This window comes from Dipodomys spectabilis, unplaced genomic scaffold (assembly GCF_019054845.1).
Source record: "Dipodomys spectabilis isolate Male_0828 unplaced genomic scaffold, ASM1905484v1 ptg000207l, whole genome shotgun sequence".
Lineage (NCBI taxonomy): Eukaryota > Metazoa > Chordata > Mammalia > Rodentia > Heteromyidae > Dipodomys > Dipodomys spectabilis.
In genome coordinates, this window is record NW_024870884.1 from 5,763,111 (window position 1) to 5,786,832 (window position 23,722).

Consider the following 23,722-nt stretch of genomic DNA (forward strand, 5'->3'; position numbering starts at 1 on the left):
CAACAGCTTTAATTGGTAGAAGGCAAATGATTTCTCCTTTATCCTGTAAGCATTTTTCAAAGACCAGAATTATATAACAGGTGGTTTATATGCTAAGAGGAAACTACAGTGTGCAATATGTTCTTCCATTTAAATCACAAACTGATATTTCACACATGTGATAATGTCATGATTTTTCGATATCTTTCAACTCATTTTGGTCCTCAGAATTATCTCCAGGGTGTTCCCTTCTTGCTTGACCAAGCAACAAACTACGATTAGAGCCCTAACTTGTTTATTGCTGGTTCAGTGCATCTGTCCACCCCAGTTGAAGGTTAGATTAGTTACAGCTCAATCCCATGGAAGGATGTGGTTAATAGCAAATAAGGTGCTGGTTCATTGAAAACATCAAGTGTTGATTCCCTAATTAGCACTTCCTCATACACTTGGGAAACCCCAATGCTCTTAGTAAACGCAACAGGTAGATAGTGTTCAGGTCAGGAGACACAGAACTAGTAATTAACTGTCGCCATCAAAAGATGAGACTTTCTCAAGGGCAACAAGAAAACATGGGACTTAATTTCTTTATAACACCTGTACTATAATAGTTCAGTAGATTAAAACACTGCAGTGTTTTGGGTAAATGTGGGAAAAAAGTAGAGAAGAACTTGACTCAGTTCTTCCAAATTAGGAGCACTGATATTAACAGCACTGATATTAACACTGATATTTAAACAAAGGCATCAAAGTCGTCTAAGACAGGGAGCTACTGCTCACCTTTTACTTTCTTACTCAGCCTTGGCCTCCCTGGGAGTACCTGCTGGGAAAAATGCTGAGTTCCAGGATGGAGTTCAGTAGTGGGTGAAGGCAATAGTCCTGGTTTCCTTTGGGGCCTTTGCCATGAAGGTGGTGCCAGAATTATTTGGTCTTGGTTTTGTGCATCCCCATGTGTTTTTCCTTCTGTTTCTGGGTGCATCTATACAGATGAGACAGAGGATTAAGCTACTATTTAGATGTTGAAAAGAAAACTTCATACTCCGTCACAGTGGTGCATCTGACCTAGTAATAGAGATAATTGGGTCCATCACTACTGCAAAAAATAAGCCTTAGCCTATTTAAGATAAAGCCCTTCCATAGCTCCACCCCTGATATGGGAGATTGGGGTTTGGAGTAAGAGAGGCAGAGCTGAGCTCCAAACTCCTGTACCTATCCCTCACTGGCCATATGACCAGATACATGATGTCAACAGACTTCTGTTTCCTCCACTGAAATATAGGACAAGATACCTTCCTTTTACAACTCTTACAAGACCTCACATGAGGACATAGGAGGTTCGCATTGGAGCGTTAGGTCCTCATTGGTTCTCGGTTGCTATCAGTTTCTCTCCCTTGCTTGGCTCAATGTACAATAGAAACACTGAAGCTCTTCTTTAGTTGGGAAACCACCTAGATTTTTATGTACCATTTGATAAATCACACTTCAGAGTGGTAGGTTTTGTAATGCCTAAAAGACGTTTTCAAGGGAAAGTTTGCCTTAACTACCAGCTTCACATTTTTATTAAGAATGTTAGGAAGTGTAGTGTTTAAAACTACAAGCTCTAGGATGAAGAGATCTAGGTTCAATCCTAGATGTGATATAAACTTGTCGTATAAATTTGTATGCATTGTGCATTCTAATTTACAGATTGCATAATGTATACAAATTTCCATTGTGACTCTAATAATCTCCTTCATTAGGATTCTGAACATGAAATGAAATAATATCTGTTTCCAGTAGAGCCTGACTACTAACTACACACTTTTAAAAGACTGCAAGACAGGACAGATTAAAACTGAGTGATTTTAGGATTTCACAGCATCATTATGTTTTGAATTTCATCAGAACTGTAGACTCAACCATCTAAAATTTGGCAGTGAGGAAAGATGGTAACAAAGTTCCACAAGGCTGTTCACCTTCATATAAAGTCGCAAAGTATTAACATTTGAGAATATTGTAAGTAAAAAAAAATTCTACATGGAAAAAAAATATTTTAATTCTGTTTTACCAGTCCCCTAAAAATGGAAATCTTATCTAGAGGCCCTGCTGATTGTGTTTCCCAGTAACTTTTATTTTTCCAAGGCCAGTCTAAAGATATTAAACAAGTGTGTTCACTTGAGAGAATCAGCCATAAAGAAGCCCTTGCAGGGGACATGCTTCCCTTTAATAAATAAGCAGTCTTTTATGTTCTCAGTGCTTGGAAGGGGGATCTGCAATGAAAGAAAAAGGATTCAGAAAATGTGAAATGGAGAACATGGTAGAATCTGTGGGACATTTTTATTCATAACATCTCTCCAGCACTTGCCCTCTTCCTGCTCGATTGGTAGACATGGAGATGTAAAGAATATTGGAATGTACACATTCCCCCTGGGTGCACTTGAACTCCAAGTCTGACCCTTTGTACTTCCCCTTTTACAATTAAAATAGCTCAGCAACTTAGTGTTATATTTAACAACCATCAAAGGCCTCTTGTAGAACATGGCAGCGAGGAGGGAACATTAGGTTAGCTGCTCATGATGCTCAGTTCCTTATCTGCCTGAAGTGAGAAAGGAAGAACATCTGGAGAATTTGCTTCCATGTATTTCTTAATTATGGGGATTTTCACTTACTTTTCTTGGGTTTTTAACTGACCTCTACACATTCTTTTGAAGCAAGTGAACATCTATTATATTCTCAGAGCTGGCAGAAATGCAAGAAGTTCTCATTTAAAAAAAAAAAAAATTGAAGCCCAGTGCCAGTGGCTCCACGCCTCTAAGTCCTAACCACTCAGAAGGCTGGGATCTGAGGGTCGTGGTTCAAAACCAGCCTGAGCAGGAATGTCCATGAGACTCTTATCTCCAATTAACCACTAGAAAACCGGAAGTGGCGCTGAGGCTCAAGTGGTAGACGCTCGCCTTGAGCTGAAGAGCTCAGGGACAGTACCCAGGCATAGAGTTCAAACCCCATGACCGACAAAAAAAACCACAAAAAAACAAAAAAAAAAACAATGGCTCACAACTGGGCTCATAGCTGGGTACTGGTGGCTCAAGACTGTAATCCCAGTTACTCAGGAGACAGATCTGAGGATCATGGTTTGGAGCCAGCCTGGCCAGACAAACCTAAGAGAGTCTTATTTCCAATTAGCTAGCAAAATGCCAGAGGAGGAAGTGTGGCTCAAGTGGTAGAGTGCCAACCTTGAGCAGAAAAAAAAAATCTAAAGGAGCTTGGAGGCCCTAAGTCCCAACACACACACACACACACACACACACACACACACACACACACACACACACACGCACACGCACACACACACAGAGTTGGCTGTTTGGTTTCCTAGCTGAGGGCCTATCTAGGCATTACCCTCAATGACTGATAGCAGAGACCTTGCTGGTATTCCTGGTGCCAGTGTCTTCTGGCATTCACATGCATTTCCAGGTTGCTGGCAAGTATAACAAGATAAGTTTACTATGAAGAAATAAACTTGCCTTTCATTTTGATACACAGTGTACAGTAGGGAACTGGTTGTTATTGAGAAGGTGTGGTTTGTTCAAGGATGGCAACTGATACTGCTTGTAGGAAAATAAAATGTATAAAGTACAGAACAATGTGCCTACCAGATGGATACACTATTTCTGGTTTCACATGGACATACTTGTGAGGACTATAAAAGAAGCTGGCATAGTGGAACAAACTATGGTCCAACTGTTTCTGTCAATAAAGTTTTATGGGAATATAGCCGCATCCATGTATTTACATAGTGCTCTTATGCCAGAGTTGAGTAATAGAGTAGAGACTATAAAGGTATGAAAGCCTACCTGTGGTTTTTACCATGGGGTCCTTTGTAGAAGTTTGCCATTCACTAGCCAAGGACCATTCAGAATCGGCGATGGTTCTAAAAAGTTGTCTCTGCCTAAGGAGAACTGACTGGCTTATTCTTGCCACTCAATGGGAAGTGCCACCAACTATGTCTTTGTAAGACTTCCACGAGTGGGCCTGATTTGATATGGCATATTTTCCATTTCCAGGTAAAATGTGAGGCCAGGTCAGCCTTGACCAAGCCGAAGAATAACCATAATAACTGTAAAAAAGTCTCCAATGAAGAAAAACCAAAGCTGGCCATTGGTGAAGAGTGCAGGGCAGATGAACAGGCCTTCCTGGTGGCACTTTATAAATACATGAAAGAAAGGAAAACACCCATAGAAAGAATACCCTATTTAGGTTTTAAACAGAGTAAGTATGCTTATTTTTATTTCTGAAATATCAAAATTGCTCAAATTCTTTGAATTGGAGAGTCATGGGGTTTTTTTTGTTTTTTGTTTTGTTGTTGTTTTTTTTTTTTTCTCTGACTAGGGATGATGTTGAAATCCTAATCTGGGGTGGGTGTTTTCTGTTTGTATGAAATCGACAAACTGTCCAAGCCAAGAATTTTTCCCTGCCTCTTTCCGCTACATTGTTCCCTTCTGGGACAGTTGCAGTGAGATATTTATAGGCTTGAATCCACCAGTCATTATGACTGGAAATAGACATGTTGAAAGTTTCTCATTTTCTGTTTTGTCAATCCTGAGTGTCTGTAACGCCTTTCTTGGGAGATAATAATATGACATAGCCTTATCAAGCACAGATGTTCCCAGAGAAAAGACAGCTTTTAAAAGGAAGCCATTAAAAGTGGACAAAACAACCACACCGGGGGGAAAAAAAACAACAAAAAACCCACACATTTCCTAAGCCCAAAATTTGTTAAAAGATAACAAAAATCTGAACTCAGAAGAAAACAAGAAATACATTTATCTGAATAGAAGTCCCAGTTTTGGACATTTTTGAGCTTCTATATTTAAGTATCAGTCTTCTTTTCTATCAAATAAAAGAAGAATCTCAGATCCTGCCCTGAGTTCACAACAGAATATATATTTTGCCTCTGTCTGGATTTAGTGATGCACAAAACGATGAGCCTCTGGCTTGAAATAGTATTTTCTCCAAATGCATCTTCCTAGATTAAAACCATGTGTCATTTTGATGAAGAATGTCAAACCTGTATGTTTTACATAACAATTTACATACCTAATAGCAATTGGCACTGATTGCAAGAGAACACTTGCAGCCATTATAAACTTATATAACTACGAATGATTACAATGTTTGTCTGAAAACTGGTTGCTTGAAATAGAAGTAAAATTAATGTACTATGAACAGCTTTGTTGCATTATGCATTGGTTCAGATTAAATCAAGGCTGAGGCAGGGCTCTTGATAGCTTTGAAATAGTGCAAGGTTCAATGAGGCTTTGCGAACATGTTGTGTCAAAGAGCCTTTTTAAATTTTTTTTTTCATTTTATTCATTTCCATTTACCAAGGAATTACTTGAATTTCAATTATCCTCTGTTCTAAAAGAATCAAATTCATTGCAGTTACATTCCATGGTACTTCCTACAAATGAACAAGGTTGCTGTCAGTTGGGCATAGTTGTTTAAAAGCCGAACCCTATAAGAGATAAATAAGTAAATGTACATTTGCAGTATCGCACAGGCAAGTAAGGGAACAAAGTGGGCTTGTGTCTCCACTTCTTTATCGATGAAGTCTTCTTTTTATGAATTTGCTAACTGGCACATGCAGCACATGTTTTCCCACTCATTGCAAGGCCCCATGAATTATGGCATGAGCCTTTCATACTATGTTGCCATCAGATAGCCTATTAAGAAGGTAATCATATTTTAAAGTGCCTGGTAGCTATTGATTATAGAGAGGTTTTATCTGAGGGAAGCATTAATCAATGGCTTCTTTCTAAGGGCTGAACAAGAGTAAACTCTTAATTTTAAATTCCCACACCTTTTCCCAAGGTCAGTCTAATTTAACTTTTCTTGTTCCGATGACAACAGGAATAAAACTATGCAGTCCTTTATCTAAAAGTAGAACTATTTCCATAGTTTTATGACTATTTCTTAAGAAATATTTTAAATGGTAAGAATAGATCCTGTTGTTGAATGCCCATGGCAAATTGTTTCCTAAGAATTCATCTCTCTGGGGTATGTTATTATTTCTTTTTTTTTCTTTTCTCTTTCACATTGAAATACAGAACAAAATGTTTTAATTGACATTTCTTGGAAATATGTTAATGCAATGCTTATCTAAATACTTATTGTCCCTCTAACAGTTAACCTTTGGACTATGTTTCAAGCTGCTCAAAAACTGGGAGGATATGAAACAGTAAGTGTTTAAGCAACTTAAATGAAATAATTTTGCAATCTAACTCCCCCACCCCCTTTGCCCCCATCCACCTCTCTTTGGCCAAAATGGAGGAGAAACAAGAGCAAACCACCATTGGCTGCCTTTGCAAATGGCTCTACACATTTGGGGGTGTATGGGGCTGCTTTTGGAAACCATCCCAATGAGTTCCAGGTTTGGCAAAATTGTAAACTTGTCGTAAAAACTACAAGTGGAAAACATATGTAACTCTCCCCTGTCAGGGAAATTAGTTGGGTCTGTAATTTTTTCCCATGTTGAGAAAGGGCTATTATTGTACAACAAGCCAAGATTGCATAAAAGAAATTTCCCTTGGCAACATACCTGACATCTGTTCATGTCTAATATGGGAAATGTATTAAGGGCTTTCAAAAGTAATCAGGATTGGCCATTAAGAAACAGAATGCAGCAAAATCTCCTCTTATTCTAGGGCAAACAAGCTTTATTAGACAAGGGTCAGTGCTGCATAAACAGGAAGTTATCAAACTTATTCAGAACAGGCTCTGAGACGCTTTATCAGCTAATTCTAACTGACAGGAATGGGTTATTTTTAGCCCACGGGAAAATTTGATGGCCACGGATTTTTACTGCATGTATTCTGAACCAATAAAACGTTAGAGCAACAAACTAAGATTAAGATCTTGAAAGAAGGAGGGAGAAGAAAGTGCTGCCATGAATGTAGCACACAGACATGACATTTATAATAAAATCAGTTGACAGAGGAAGATGGCGTCACCGGAAATAGTTTCTCATCCACACAATGATCAGATTAACTTGTGCAGTTTCTTTTGCAATTGAATAGGAAATTATTATTATTTTTTCCTTCCTTACGAAGAAATCTGAGATATCTTGGTACCACAGCAAAATGAGAGTAAAAGACACAAAGTCAAGAAAATGAAATTTGTTTGAGCCCAAATGCAATAACCAGAGTTTTCACCAGACAAAGCATACTGCTCCATAAACTAAGGTAATGGAGCCTGATATCGGTGGCTTATACCTGTAATCCTAGCTATTCAGGAAGCTGAGATGAGGATCATGGTTAGAAGACATCCTGGGCAGGAAAGGCTATGAGATTCTTATCTCCAACTAACCACCAAAAAGCTGAAATTAGAGCTGTGGCTCAAGTAGTAGAGTGCTAGCCTTGACTGAAGAAGCTAAAAAACAACACCCAGGCCCTTAATTCCAACCCTACACACAGACACACAGACACACACACACACACACACACACACACATACACAGTAATGAAGTGGTGTAAATGTCAGGGGCTTGGGATGCAAAATATATATCAAGTGTTGTATAAGTCAGATAATATAGTATTTACTATAGAGATGACTCCTGATGAAATATCCTTTGATGTGAATATATTTGTATAATGTTTATTTCATATATGGGGTGTGTGTGTGTGCTTATAAAGAAATATAATACAGGAACCACATATAAAATATACATTTCATAGACAAGAATTTATTTTAAATATTTGCTTTTACCAAGTGTCTGTGTAAAAATATATTCCATATTCTTTCACCTTATTGAGTCCTGGATATAGTCTCTTTTCCACTGTATCTCATGCTTTTGCAAAATCTTGAGCTAATTACAAGCATTTATCCTTGTGAAAAAGATGATATTTAGTTTCATAGAAGTAAACATAGAACTAAACCTCACAGCTTAGACTTTTAAGTCTTAACTTTGAATGCTAAGAATAGGAATACACATTTTTATGACTTGTGACTTCAGATAGTTACATGATATTGCACAATATTTTGAAATGTCTTTATAAACTCAGGAACTTTTTGTTATTCGCTGATAGGAAGAATGCCAGCAAATTTCACAGAATTGGTTTTTCCTGCTTTTGTATCTTCTGTATCTTGACAGAGATTTTTTTTTTCCATGCACCAACAAGTTGGTGTCAAATGTACAGAAGAAACTTTTGAGGAAGTTTCCAGGCATTTGTAGTTTTATGAACATGTAGTATTTATGATTTTGTTAAATTAACAAGTGAATGACCATATAAATAGCAGGTCACTTGACCATGTATTTATTAAATACTTCATGTAAATGAGGCATGTATTAGCAACAATGGGAAAAGCAAAACATCTGAGCTGGTAGTTCTAATTCTTCAGCTGATTACCATTCAGGAAAAGCAGTCACTAAAATTGTAAGTTGGAAAAGATCAGCACTCTATAAAGTACTTTCCTCTGTATGAGACAAAGAAGGTTTGATAGTGATAATGCCATGTGAGCAGATTTGGGGTGATGGATGGGGGATCTAAACTGATAGATCGTGGCCTTCCAGAAAGAGAGAATGAATCGAGATGATGAGGGAAGATGGGGATTAAGGGGTGGAATTCAGAGACGAAACAAAGTCGAGAAGAGAGAGTTATGGTAACTTAAAGTAGCCATTTACAGTGACTAAGCCACTGGGACAAACTTCCAGGAAGCGGAGTCTTAAGAGAGAGATGGAATGGATATGAAGACAGTGACAAAAGACCTAGGATGCAAGACCTTTGAGTTATTTCGTAGGCTGTTTGTTGGAGGGAGCAGGGAGCTTAAAAGATTGTCATCATCAGCTCTGGTGATGAGTCATGTACGTGTGTGTGTGTGTGTGTGTGTGTGTGTGTGTGTGCATGTGCGTGTTCAAAAGTAGAAATTTATGCTATATTTAGGGAGATAAAGAGAGGGCAGAAACTCTTCTTGAATTTGTTGGTTCTCAGTTGACTTCAATTCAAATAATCCTTATGTGTCAAGTCATGTATTTAGTAGATGACATGTCCTGTCCCCCTACCCTCTATGTGGCTATGAACAGGAACAGGTTGCTTATTTTGGGTTGTTTAGCCTTCCAAGTGCTGGGATTATATTTGTGCCACCACACATAGCCTTCCCTTGGGTCCTCCCCTCCCCTCCTCTCCCCTTCCCTCCCCTCCCTCCCCTCCCTCCCCTCCCTTCCCCTCCCCTCCCCTCCTCTCCTCTCCTCTCCTCTCTTCTCTTCTCTTTCTCTTCTCTTCCCTTCTTCTCTTCTCTTCTCTTCTCTTCTGCTTCTTTCCTTTCTATTTCCTATTGTCTTCCTGCTTCCTATTATCCTGTAGCTGCTTAAGTTTGCTACTACATTACATCTAAGCTATGGACCTGATAAGTATAGATTACATCATCCTGATAGCATATTTTGACTAATGAAATGGGAGGAGGGGAAGTTTAATGAGGATTAAAATTTGAGATCAGTCTAGGAAAGGCACAATAACATCCAGAGTCTGAGAATTTAAGTTGCCATCACAGACTTAGTGGAAGATACTTATCTTCCAGATTATCTAATACCAGAAACAAATGCAGACTTATTTGATGGAGAGCTAAAGAGAATTTAGAATCTTCTAGATCAGAGGATCCTCAAGGCTACTGTTTTTACCAGGAAACTCTGTGTGTAACCTGTCTATGTGTGTCCTTCTCTTTTATTTTACCCAGATGTAACAATGAATATTCACATTCAGCCTACTGTGCCCGTGGCACCTACTTTAAACTGGGACCTCCAGGGGTGTGTCAAAGTGGTAGTCCCAATTTGCAGCTATTTTTATTTGCAATAAGGACAAGTATAGGACTTAAATTAACCTTTGTACAAAACAGAATTCTTGCTCTGTTCCAATTCATGTCCTCATTTCACAAATGAGGAAACTGAGGCACAGGAGATGAAATGAGTTACACAGGTGTTCCTCAAATTCTAACTTACTGAGAATTTTGTGTACTATTTTCCCAGTCTGCACAACATCCCTGAGAGGAAAGAATTCACAAACGATCGTTTCTTGTGCCTTCCATTACCAGCAACTTCTTCGTCTATCTGGCATGTTGTCTGTATATATGCAGTGATGTTTTGGGATATGTATCTGATGGCCCGCCTTTATTAACCTCATTTTTCAAACCATACTTTGTACCTAACATGGGCTTTCTACCCGATATACTGGTTACAAGCTGGGATTTTATCTGTTGCTAAAGAAAAATGTGTGAATTTAGGAGATGGATTGAGAAATCTGGGTAATGTAAATATCCAGTAATAGTGAAAAAGAAAAAAGCGCAGTGAAAAATGTAGATATATTAACTTTTAACTTGTGATTGGATAAAGACATCTCTTTGGAATTCTTTTTTCTGGTTATAAAGAGAGGCCATGTTAATTGGCTTGTTTTTGTTTGTGGTTATAAACTATTCCAAACCTTCTGGTTTGAATTGTGAATTATGATTATTTCATTTTAGTCCTTTACAACCCTCAAATTGAATTTAAGAAAAAGAAAAAAGACAAGCAGAAGTTTAATTTTAGGTCTTTCTAGCATTTGACCAATAAGTATATCCCTTAGCCCTCTCTGCCTTTGTTGGAAATGTATACAGTGTCTCTTTATTTTTATAAATCTATTGAGCACATTCAACTTCCTTAAAAATTATATTCTGGTATTTTGATTAATTGGCAATGAGGTCTCTTCCTTCGTAGTTGTTTACCCCATTTTTCCTTCGAAATATATTAGAGTACAGTCACCCCCAATGGAAGAGGCAGAGCAAGATAAAAACTTCGCTCCTGAGTGAAAAAGCCACTCAATCTGAGCAAAGCAGATGCTTCTGGAGACTGGCCAGGATATTACCCGCTGTAGCTTATGGAGTTTGGTTTGCTCAAGTGATTTACATCTGGCTATTTGATGGTCCCTAGCTATAGTGTTTCCAGGAAAAATAGATTGGAGAAGTGGGTACTGAAGAAATCCTTATAGAAATGATGGCTGACATAGAGTAGCACCATCTAAAGTGTTGATTACCACCTCCTTCTCCTCCCACTAATGAAACAGGATCATGATTTTTGTTTCTAAAAGAGGAGGTCACTGGTCCCTGCTGGAAAGATTAGGTTTTTGACATTAAGTATTGGTTTTGACATCGTCTTCATACATTCTCCTGAATCTAACCATAGTTTACTGGACAGGCAAAGCCTCTGGCTTAATTCATAATTGTTGAGGCCAAAGATGATGTCATGTCGTTTTGAAAAGCTCCAGTTCCTGGAGTACTACCAGGAAAACAAAGTCATCTTCCTTGAATTCAGTCCACCCTCAAGGTGTCTTGAGAAAGAGGCTGTTTCTCAAGAGCAGCCCAGGCAACATCATGCACAGGAAATAAATGCTTCCCTTGATTTCATGTTTCTTTGTGAGCCATTGGATGAACTTACGTCCAAAATTTTCTGATTGCTCCTTCTTTACCTGTCTACCCCAAATGTCAGCATATGTCATCCCTATAGCCTTAAAGGTAGAGAAATTAAGATCTCCAAAGGTGTTGGATTCAAATAATGATTTTTCCATAAATGTTGTTAAACAATGGATTCTTTTCACCCAATAAAATTGTGGAAGGGACAATTTGCTTTTCTGGTCACCCCACTTGTTTAATCAGCTAGGTTAGGGACTGTGGGGACTTCATTTTAGGCTACCTTTAAAACACTGCCTAGATTCTAGTGTCAGTTTGTTTACTCAACCATTGCCTTGATAAACAATGAAAACTTTGTGATCATCACTGGGTGGAGTACTTTTTACACAGCTCCTTAGCTGGTAACCTATGCTAGGGAAAAAGGTAAATTCCAAGTCCCTTCAAAGTAAGATAAAGAGTTTCAATATCCAGATGGATTTATTTCACTTGCCTGTGTTTTTCAGCTCATTTTGTGTTGATCATGAAGGGGTATGCTTCCTTCAAGGGCATAAATATCACTTTCTTTTCATGATACCTTCAGAGCTCTACCTCCTCCTCTTCTTCCCACTTCAATGCTTCTCTGTACACAGCAGGTTGTCCTACAAAAGAAAGTAGCAATAGATAATGCTATCACAGTCCTTGTAATCCAAGTGAGGGCCTTGTAAGAGTTCTGGGGAAGCAACCTAAGAGAAATACTGTTAGCATGAATTCCACTATTTTTTCTTTCTTTTTTCCTTCCTTCCTTCTTTCCTTCCTTCCTTCTTTCCTTCCTTTCTCTTTCTTTCTTCCTCTCTCTTTCTTTCTTCCTTTCTTCTTTCCTTCCTTCCTTTCTTCCTTCCCTCCTTCCTTCCCTCCCTCCCTCCCTCCCTCCTTCCTTCCTTCCTTCCTTCCTTCCTTCCTTCCTTTCTTTCTTTCTTCCTTTCTTCCTTCCTTCCTTTCTTTCTTTCTTTCTCTTTTTCTTTTTGACAGCACTGCTTGAAGTAGTGCTTGTGCTTGTTTACTGTTATTTTTTGATTGGGGTCTTGCATTTTTGTTAGAGATGGTCATTTTTCTTTTCAAAATACAAAGGTGGATTTTTCTTAGTGCCCTTAAAAACCTATGATCATAAAGAAAAAAAATTAGGTTGAGTGTTGGATGCAGTAGCTTTACATTTGTAATCTCTGCTACTTGGAGAGTGAGATCAAGAGGGTCAAGGATCAGGACAAAAAAATTAACAAAATCTCATCTCAACCAATAAGCTATGAGGAATGAGTCAATAGAAGAGTCTCAGTCCAGGCTGGTCCAGGGGAAAATAAAACACAAGACCCCCCAATCACCAAATAACTAAAGCGAAATCAGTTGGGGAATATGGCACAAGTGGTAGAACGCTTGCTTAGCAAGTTCAGGGCCCTGAATCCAGTTTCCATACTGAAATAAAACAAATAAATAAATAGATCTGGAGATTAAAAATAAAAACTCCATGCTAAGAAGAGAGACCTGTATACTTGAAAGCACTCAGCAGTTAGGAAGAACATTTGATGACTCTCCAATTGAGGAAAATATCTCAAAATGGCCAGATTCAGTCAGATGACCCAGTGAAAGTTGCTGAACAGAAACACTTTCTGGAAGCAGCCCTATCTTCACTCTAGGTGAACCCTCACTGGCAAAAGCTGTATCAAAATGCCAGAACTTGCTAGCTGAGGTACTAACACAGATACTCAGCCAGCAGCACATGGTTTATTAATGCCCAGTGTTGCCAGCTACTGGCTTCTGGTTATCATGTTTTAGACCTAGAGCAAGGCACAGTTGTTTCATCAGATAATAATGTATTATTTATTCTTTTTGTGTGCTTGTGTGCTAGTCCTGGGGCTTGAACTCAGGGCCTAGGCTGTATCTCTGACCTTTTTTCTTAAAGCTAGCACTTTACCACTTGAACCACAACTTCACTTCCAGCTTTTTTGGTAGTTTAGTGGAGATAAGAGTCTCACAGACTTTCCTGCCAGGCTGGCTTCCAACCACAATCCTTGGATCTCAGCTTCCTGTGTAGCTAGGATTACAGGCATGATCTCCTCTCAGCCTCCTCTGCTGCATTATTTATTCTTAATGCATGTCTGTCATTTCTGCAACAGCAAGTGTTCCACAGAGCATCCCTCTTCTGGATGGCAGGTTGTGAGAGACTAGGTCCATTTTCACACAGATCAGCAATGGTCTTTCTTCATATATGTATGTATATATTAAAGATACTGTACAGAGGGGTTACAGTTAAATGAGTAAGGTAATGAGTACATTTCCTATCAAGCATTGTTAAGCAGTGGTCTTTTTTATCCGTTACCTTTTTTATGCTGGCTACAATTTTGCTTTGTACCTGACCGTTGGTTTGCTTTTGGTGTTCTGTGGCTGAATGCTGGAGGACATGCTTGTGTGCTGGGCCTGTTTCCATTGTTATAATCCAGCTGTTGGTCCAGAACCTGAGAAATGAAATCTGGCCTGTCAATGTTTGGTGAATGAATGCATCAGTGGATGGACTTTGCTAGAATCAGGACTTCTCTAGGACTCCATAGTGAACACAGTATAGACCTTGTCTGCTAACCAGAGAGATGAATACTTGGATACAGGAGAGGAAGAAACCTCGGTTTTAACTAAGCACATTGTTAACCCCACCCACCTGTTTCTATTCTTTCTTAACTCTTCCATACATTTCTTTATAGGAAAGGGGGTTCAACACTAGAGGTGGAGAACTCACAGTAAAAGCCTTGATTCCCAAAGTCATTGCCTCCCTTGAAGGAATAGGGCCCCAAAGACCTACCTGTGTTACCATCTTGCTACAGCATAGGCTATTTTTCATGTTGTTCTGATGTAGAAGTTGCTTTGATTCAGCAGAGGTCTTGTTTTGGTGTCCTAACACCATTGCATAGGTCTTGGTCTTGCTGCTCTTCTGCTGTGTGTCTCAATTCCATCAGAATCTGAATGAGAGTCCAATAATGTGGACCTGTCTTACAAGGTCCAGGCTCCATAGAGACACAAAGATGACCAGAGTGATGGTTTTTTCTGAGTGACTTATGGGACAGACACACCCTGTGGCTGTTCCCTGGCCCTGTGTGCTCCCCTGGGCTGCAATGTGTCATCTGACTGAGGGAAAGTAGAGTGTGGTGTAACGTAAACATTTAGGAGAGAATTGTGTTTCTCCTTCCTTGATAGATGGCTCTCAAATAGATCAGTCTGAGATTGTATCTTTTAAAGTTTGGATGGAGATTTAGTTTACAATATAATAACTATCCAAACAAGTATGTGAGTGTTTTGAAAAGGGTTAGAAACCAGTAGTTAGAATCTAAACCAAACCTGTAAATAAGTATGAATTTATTTCTGGTAATCCCTGCTAGTAGATATGAGAAGACAGCTGTGTCTAAAGAAAACCGTTGAAACCAATTGGTTCAAGACTATTTCATGGGAATGGGAACCATTTTAGCATTATTTCCAGGTCCTACTTGGGCCTGCTGAACAGGGTTTATGAAAAGGAAGGGGTTCTTTTATTTCTTTTTAATGATAATGGAAATTGTCCAGTTACCCTGTAATTTTTCATCCCCACATTTCCTCTTCTTAGATTATAATTGCAGAACTCCAGTGCAAGTTAAACTTCCACTACTTGCTGCCCTTATAGCCTCTTGGTGAACTCCGCTGGCCAGCTCTGTGGATATTTTTCAAAAGAAACTTTCTGCCCTCATTGTATTAAGTGACACTGTTACCTTTATCACGCCCTGTCCCCCACACATTCAGTAAGAGTTTTCCTTTCACCCTGTTTAGAAATGTTCACAATGATCTCATAACTTATATCCTGTCTTCCTAGTTCCAAGGAAACACTAGTCTTGCTTGTGTGTGATTAGTACATGGTTTGGTTTCCCCCAAAATAATCAATTACTAGATCTTGCATCTGATATTTTGTAGAATCTTAATTTATGTGCAAAAATAAAATTTAAGGAATAAACCAAGACCATAACACTCACTGAAGTATATTATATCTGCTATTTGGTTTTAGTTTCCCAACTCAATACTCTACATTGTTGAGCAAATTAGCTCTGGAATATGTTAGCTTTCATGGGATTTGATCACTATCTCACTTTCCTGACCTAAGTGCATAAAAATAAACAGCTTGTGACATACATAGTTTCTGATTTGGGTTTTGTTTTGGTGGTTAGAAAAATTGGCATTTAAAAAAATGTAGCTAGAGATGACTAAATTCCTCTACTGATTTAACATTTTCATTAATCTATGTGGTAATTTTAATTAGTGTTGTTAAAGTAGGCATTTGTTGTTTTTGTGAGTTTAAAATGAGAAGATACAAAAGCATGTTTGGCAAAGTCTTTTCTTTAACCTAGATACCCAACCTCGGGCAGCCAATGTGAATTTTTATTTTCTTTAAGCTGTAAACTAAAATGTAGTTTAGCTGAAATGTGATTTTATTTTGATACTTAATCAGGTAACAGAAAGGAGAAGGTTCTGGGTGACGAGAATAAAATAAGCTACACAAATAGCCAGAGAGATGCCTAAGATGAAATGTACCGTGGGTGACAAAATATAGAGCCAAAAGTTGGATTCCATTTTTATTGTAAAGTGAGATCTCACTATATAAAACCATAATCTCCCCTTAAACTCATCTGGACCTGTGTGTTTCTGGGTTTCCAGAACAGACTGTTCCCTTCTGATTGCTGCATATGTACCAAAGCCTGGCACTGCAAATGTCTCATGATGCTAGATTGAATTTCTCATTGCCATTCTTTTTCAGATAACAGCCCGCCGTCAGTGGAAGCATATTTATGACGAATTGGGGGGTAACCCTGGTAGCACCAGTGCCGCCACCTGTACCCGGAGACATTATGAAAGGTAAGAAGAAATTCCTTCTTGGAAAGCCTTAATTATTTAAAAGGATGTTAATTGGAAGATGAGGCAGAGGAAGCCTAAAGGACCTTTTAGGAAACAGAAAATATCCCTTTGATATTTTACTTGATACATTGCTTTGTGAATTTGTTTTGGACAATATGGCCTTTTGTAGTTACAGGGAATAAAATTACATGTTCTTAGAATGAACATAAGACACATCTAGGGAGCTGACAAATAGACTGGTTCACTCGCTATCTGAGAGTATGGAATTTATTGGTGGTTCTTATAGTCATTAGCATTCATTCCAGCTTCAGTCTGGACCCAGGACATCTACCCATCTTCCCATCTTATAGTCATACAAGCACATCTCAGGTTATGCGGCTTAAAGTCCAATTAGAGTTTTAGCTATGCTGAATTTAATCCAGAGCCTCAAGAATATGGTTATTCAACAAAAGTTAGGGTGCTTTTGTAGAAATAATCAGAATAAATTGTAATGGTTTTAGAACATCATAAAAAATTCCCACAAAGTATTTCCCAGAGATTATCTTGGCAATATTATGGTCCAGAACGATTTTTTAAAATTGATAATAGATGTTCAATTTACTGCTCTTTATAAGTATTGTTTTTCAATATGAAGCATCATTTTTTAAAATATGACATAGTTTGCTGAGTATCTAATACAAAGGCCCATGCATTCTCACACTGCTGCTGGTATCCTTGTACAGTGTCCTCTCAGGGGAATGTTCTGTAAATAATGCCGAAGTATACCATAGACTGCTTGGTTTTGAGTCAAGCCTTTAATCAAAACACTTTCACTATAAGTATTGTCTGCACAGTTGCTTTAATTAGAGTGACCATTTCTTTCTTCCTTTCCCTGAGCCACTGAGCTGATTGGACCTGATAACAAACAAAAATTGAAAAGGGAATGCATCTCACCAGTTAGGTAGCTCACCTAGTTAAATGGATAAGTGCATTAATGAGAGGAATTTCACAAAACATCTCATTGTGTTAAAAATAAACAGGTAAGGTTAGGAATGGAGATGACTGAATCTATCGTGTGTATGTGTGTGTGTCATTGTGTAAATTCCACTCAAGAATTTTGTGAATAAAATAGCCCCAGTCTTAAAGGAAAGGCCAACATACATTCTTTTGAAGGTGATAGATTTTGTTTCATAGTCTCCCTCTTTCTGGGAAAAAAAAAGTTTACCAAAAACCTTGAATCAGTAATTGAAAAATTTTAATAGAGATACCACAAACAAATGTTTAGGATCTACTAAACATTATTAGAGGATTATTAAAATCCTTCCCAGTTTCTTGGGATCATCTAGATATTTCACAAGATTTGGGTTTCAAAAAGTGGATTATTTTTCAAAATCTAGCATTTTGTTTGCTCAGTATATTTAGTCAGGAGACAATGAGTAAAATGGAAATGACAAGATATATTTAACAAAAAAAATTTACTATAGGGAATCAGGTGTTGGTGTAATGTACCTCATCTACCTGTAGGTAAAAATTCCAAGTTGCCCAGGATGAAAATGGAGAGAAGTGGTTAGGGTCTGACCACCTAGAAGCTGGAAGATTGTCCTTTACCAAACTGGAACTAAGCACTTAACTTTTAGGAGCTGAGAGGGAGGAGCTGTAAGGACTTGGTTTTACTGAGGTGGGGAGTTCTCGCTGGATACTGCTAGGTCTCAGAGGACTGGTTTTGCTGTCACTAAAAGAGGGACCAACTGCTGTGCTCCATGATTGTTGGGTTGGCACTGATAGGAACAGTAAGGGTGAGGTCCCTTCTTCCTTCACTCTGATTGCAGAACCTCATCAGAAAGACAACCGAATAAGAGGACATGTCATTAAAGAGTCCATCTTCTCCCATCACAAAACCTAGTGTAAAAGGGTGGATTTGGAGTTGAAAGGCAATAGACTAGTCTAGCTGCCATGTAGGAACCATCCTCCAGTCCCCTTTACCAGCAAGAGCCATCGTCATATAGAGCCTACAAAAGTCAGATTAGAGCACAGCTGCCCCAGGGTAATTTGTAAGTCTTTAGCATTTTTCCCTTTGCCATCTAGATCATTATCACCTTCTGATTAGAAGCAAGGGGTGCTGTGCAATTCATAATAATTAATTACCAAAAATATGAGGATCGCTGATTTACTTTTAAGACCGTAGTTACAATCATGTCATTCTTGATCTTTGAGGAATCACCCATAATCCCATGAGTGGTAGGGAGAAGTGGCTGGGAGTCACTGTTCTGGACAACTTCCTTTCAATTGATTCTCCTAGAGAAAGGCAGAGAACATTGAATTCCATCCAAGGCTTTTGACCAAAGAAGAGGCTGAACTTGTGACTCCAAAGACTTGATTATGGCAGATTTCATTCATTATTATTTTTTTTTTTTTGGTTGGTCATAGGGCCTGAACTCTGGGCCTGGGCACTGGCCCTCAGCACTTCAGCTCAAAGCTATTACTTGAGCCACAGCTCCACTTCTGGCTTTTTCTGCTTATGTGGTGCTAAGGAATTGAACCCAGGGCCTCATGCATGCAAGGCAAGCGCTCTACCACTGAGCCACCTTCCCAGCCCATTTTATTCATTCTTGTTAGTCACTGTCTTCACAAACACAGATCACACAGAGGTGACTTAGCTTAGTGAAAGACCATCATTTTCAAGAAGGCTTGAAAGGTGGGGATCAGAACTTTGTGGGCAAGTAACTCTGGAAATGCTTTTGGAAATCTGTAAAGCCATCCAAAACCAGATCAGAATGGCATCTTGCTCTTTTCGGTTGAATAGAAAGTCTCACTCCTTTTGCTAGTTCCCCCTCCACCTTTGCTTTCCTAGAAGCTGAACAACAACAACAAAAAAAAAAGAGTCATCTACTGTGCATTATCCACTGATGTATTTTTTTTATGCAGTGTGGTTCACAATTCCAGTAAATGTTTTCATTTTACTACAAGAAAAAAAAAAGCCAGTTCCTCAGTAAAATGTTACTTGTATATTAGTTGGGCACTTTGGGTTTATTAATGAGTGTAATAATGAAAGTGCGGGCTGTTGAAAAGAATCAATGGCTGTTTTTATTTAAGGCATAGCAGAAATGGTACAATGCCTATGAATGCATCTTTGTCGATGAAGGCCCGACTCGTCCAAACTTGCCTCTGATTGGTTTAAATCAAATAGGTCCAAGCACTTCATAAAAATGTCTTTGTCAGCCTGGTTTTGCTTCCAAACCTATTCATCTCTGTCAGTTTTTAATATTAGTACCAGGCTCCTGGCCATAGTCCATTAGTACTGTACTTAATTGCTCATGTTACAGATGATTACCAATATAAAAAGCATTAATGTTTTCCCATCGCAAGGCTGTTGCTACATACATGTCTGAAACTCAGCAAAGCTTATAAAATGTTATTCTGGTCATTTGCTTGGGATTTAAAGATAAAGTTACTATAGATTATAATGCAAACAAAAATGCTTATATCTTCCTGGACTGTCCTAGTAGAACATTTTCTCTTCTTGTCCAACTCTTTGCTTAAGATGCTCAAATCAATTTCTTTTATCAGTAAAGGAACAAAAAAAGCAAAATGGCTGCTTTTATGAAATTCTCTTAGCTTAATTTTCTGGAATAATAATTCATTTTAAAGGCTTTGTTTCACATGCACATTTCTTTTTTCTTAAAAAAAAATGTTTTGAAGCACAAGTAAAGGGGAGGGGAGGACCTTTACACAGAATACCAGATTACTGGTTTTAATTTTCCCGAATAAATTAAATGGTCTGTTTCTGTGGAGCCCATGAAGTTGTTATTAAGGATTTTAAAAGGAGCATTAAGGAAAAAAAGTACTTTGTGATGTGCTTTTCTGAGAATGTAGAAAATCAAAATCATAAACAAATGTATTTCTTTGTGAGGGAAATGAGCAATTACACTTCATCTTTTTGCATACATAATGCCCACTTTCAAATTCTAACCTTCTGCTTTCCTAGTAAGAAAGCAGCGCCCCTTGAACAAGATTGTGTGGTTCAGGCAGCTTCCTTCACAGTGATTTGGGGTGAGCCATACCAGGCCAGATGCACTTGGGCAGAAATAGAAAGCTAGAGGGTCTTCCTTCTAGCCTTCTCTTCTTTTTTTGCTAAAGGTGATAGGCAAGATGGGGGGGGGGGGGGGCTTCATATTCTGACTAAATAAGTATGTGCTGAAAATGAAGGCCAAAGATTAATCAGATTCTAAAGACTACTCAGCTAATCATACTAAGGCAAAAGGCCAAGGTCTAGTCAAAGTGAGTTACAAGGTGACTTACAGTTCTGTTCATGTCCAGGGCACAATTCCATGTATTCTTGCTCATTTGCTGATTTTGACATGAGTGAGTTGGGGGGTGGGGGGGGGGGATATGTTTCAATGGCTTGAACTCAAGGCCTGTGCGTTCTTCTGTAGCTTTTGTTCGCTCAGGGTTCACCCTACCAGTTGAGCCACGCTCTTCTTCTGACTTTGTGGTAGTAATTGGAGATAAGTCTCACAAACTTTCCTGTCTGTGCTGTTTTCACACCACAATCTTCGGATCTCAGCCTCCAGAGTAGCTAGGATTATAGGCATGAGTCACTGGCACCCAGCTCATTTTGATACTCTTGGAGCTAATAAATGCATGATTGAGAAATTCACAGGCAATATCTTGTAATGTTATATTTGAGAGATCCCTTAACACCCCTCTTCAGACCAGCACAACTCAAATGAGGTTTCCTGACCTGCCCATGAACTATTTTCTACTAGCCTATGAAGTACTTAATAAGCACAACAATTACAAGTAAGCTTTGATACCCTTACATGGAATTTACCAGACTTGTTTTTTTTTTTTTTTTTTGCCCTGTCTTTTTCCTTGAAATTCCCTTAATTTTTTCTTGGGGGGGGGGGTCTGGTCATGGGGCCTGAACTCTAGGCCTGGGCGCTGTCCCTCAGTTCTTCAACTCAAGGCTAGCGCTCTACCACTTGAGCCACAGCACCACTTCTGGCGTTTTTCTTTTTGCTTATGTGGTGCTGAGGAATCCAACCCAGGGCCTCATGCATGAAAGGCAAGCACTCTACCACTGAGCCACCTTCCCAGCCCTACCAGACTTGTTTTATGTCCACTAATCTAGTAAGAAATACGAGATCACATTTTGTATGCCTCTTTTTTTAATTCCATTTTTCTAGTAACTCATTTTGATGATATTTTACAATATATATGTGTATATATATATATACATATATAAATAAAGAGTGTTGCTCACTGATATATATCATATATATGATTATAACTCTAGTTATATAATATATGATACATCATACATATGACATATATGTATATGATATATATATATGTATATATATATATATATATGTCAATGAGCAACAGATAGGAAATATATGATATGTCAATGAGCAACAGATAGGAAATATATGTCAATTAGTCCTTCAGTCAGGCCCTTAGTGGGTTGCTGCTTTACATGGTAGGCACAAAGTCAGGTGTTTATCAGGGCAGAAGACATAGGTAGAAGCAAGGTAGAAGAGTGGAGACTAGTCCACTTAGCCCTGGCTAGGGCAGCCCAGTGTGACCTGACAACACTGTTGCTGTCATCAGATACAAACTCTGTGGTTCTTGGATCTTCCAGGTCCTCAAGATTTCTTTTACACGACACCACCTAGCTTTACACATATTGCCTCCCATATTCCTGAAAGTATTTTTCATATGTGAAACCAACCAGGTCCATCTATAGTTTACAGCCTGTCAGATGCCCGATGACTGTGCTTGACACAAGGCTCCCACTCTCTGCTTATTGTGGGAGATCTTAGAAGGAACATCCACTGTCCAAGGCTCTCTTCCACCAAGCCCTTCTACGTGCTTCTGTGGCTGCCTATTGGCCCCACCTTGCCTTTGGAGGATGACTTAAGTGTTGGTCTTTCAGATGCTTCCAGATGCTTGGCAAAGCTTCTCTCTCACTCCAAGTCTTCCTATTCCATTCAGCCAAGCCTCAGAGCACAATTTATGGGCCTTTCTCAGCTTGGCTTGCCTCTACTTTGTGTCACTCAGAATACCCAGAGCTACTTGGAATGTAACATAGTACTTCTCTAAATGGGGGCAGCATCATTCTCTCAACACAGGCTAAGATTGCATTGAAATTGGTGAGGAAGCCTTCTCCCCAAGGCCTCTTCCTTTTACTTGGGAATAATAGATTAGCCACTCAATTTTCCTTCACTACTATCGTTTTTGAGCATCTACTTCATGCAAAGCACTCTTAGAGTGACAGCAAAGTATTTAGAACAGGACTTGAGGACTGAAAGAACAGGACTGAGAGATGCCTGTGCTACCAACATCATGGCAAAGATTGCTAGAAAAACCAATGCTGCTTCCTTTCAGACCAGGTTCAGCCTCAAATTCTTTCTCTACCTGGCAGCCCCAGGGAGCCAACTCTCCCCCCCACCCCACCCCCATTAGAACTGGAAAACAAAGACAACTATGACTCCTAGTTTATCTAACTTACCAGATATGACACATAGGTCCTACACACATGGAAGAGAGGTAAATAGTTAAGGTTATTAAAAGCAGCTTGTAATTGATAGAAGTAACAGGTTCAACAGAGATCAAAGAAGGAAAAGAGACTTCCCATCTGAAATGGGAAGAATCTCCCTGGAGGATCTAGAATTTGAACTGGATCTTAAAGAGGTTAGAACTTGGGACTGGGAAGGTGGCTCAGTGGTAGAGTGCTTGCCTTGCATGCATGAAGCCTTGGGTTCGATTCCTCAGCACCACATAAGCAGAAAAAGCCAGAAGTGGTGCTGTGGCTCAAGTGGTAAAGTGCTAGCCTTGAGCTGAAGAGCTGAAGGCCAGTGCCCAGGCCCAGAGTTCAGGCCCCCAAATCATCACCACCACCACCAACAACAAAGAGGTTAGAACATAGGTTGACATCATTCATTCCCAAAAAATAAAAATAAAAATTTCTGATCACATTAAAGAACAATAAAGACCATGTATCCCAGATCAAGGACCATGTGGTGATACTTTTCTTGAAAGTTCTCTAGGAGCCTCAGTGCATCACAGTGAGCATGCCAGGAAATAAGACCTGACTGAGCTAAATTCAGTGAGCTAAACAGAAAGGGCAATCCCCTCTAAGGTGGTAGGGAGCGGTTAGCTTCCTAAGGTGAAATTTCCAAATCGTTAAAATACCAAAGGCAGATGTTGCATCCTCTCTCACTGCCTATTTCCACTCCTGAGGTCCCATGGGTGGATATGTCCATCGTTGCATCTCCTTTCCAAACACTGTCTTGTTGGTAGGGTCAGCTCTCTTTGTTTCTCCCTCTTGTACCCAGTCACCAGACACTCTTTCTCTTTCCCCAAATCCACAGAAGTCCTGCTGGCTTTTGGTAAAAAGCCAGGGTGCCAGATAAAATTTGCTCAGTCTGGAAAGTGTTCACTGCATCCCACCAAGCTT

General features: G+C 39.1%; 1 protein-coding gene across 1 annotated transcript in view; it reads left to right on the top strand.

Moving 5' to 3' along the window:
* The window catches only part of Arid5b (AT-rich interaction domain 5B), a 183,836-nt gene that overhangs the window by 140,904 nt on the left and 19,210 nt on the right, over positions 1-23,722 (top strand). Inside the window, 3 exon segments of the mRNA XM_042696278.1 lie at positions 4,020-4,224; positions 6,141-6,193; positions 16,184-16,281. Coding sequence (XP_042552212.1) covers positions 4,020-4,224; positions 6,141-6,193; positions 16,184-16,281 — 356 coding nt within the window.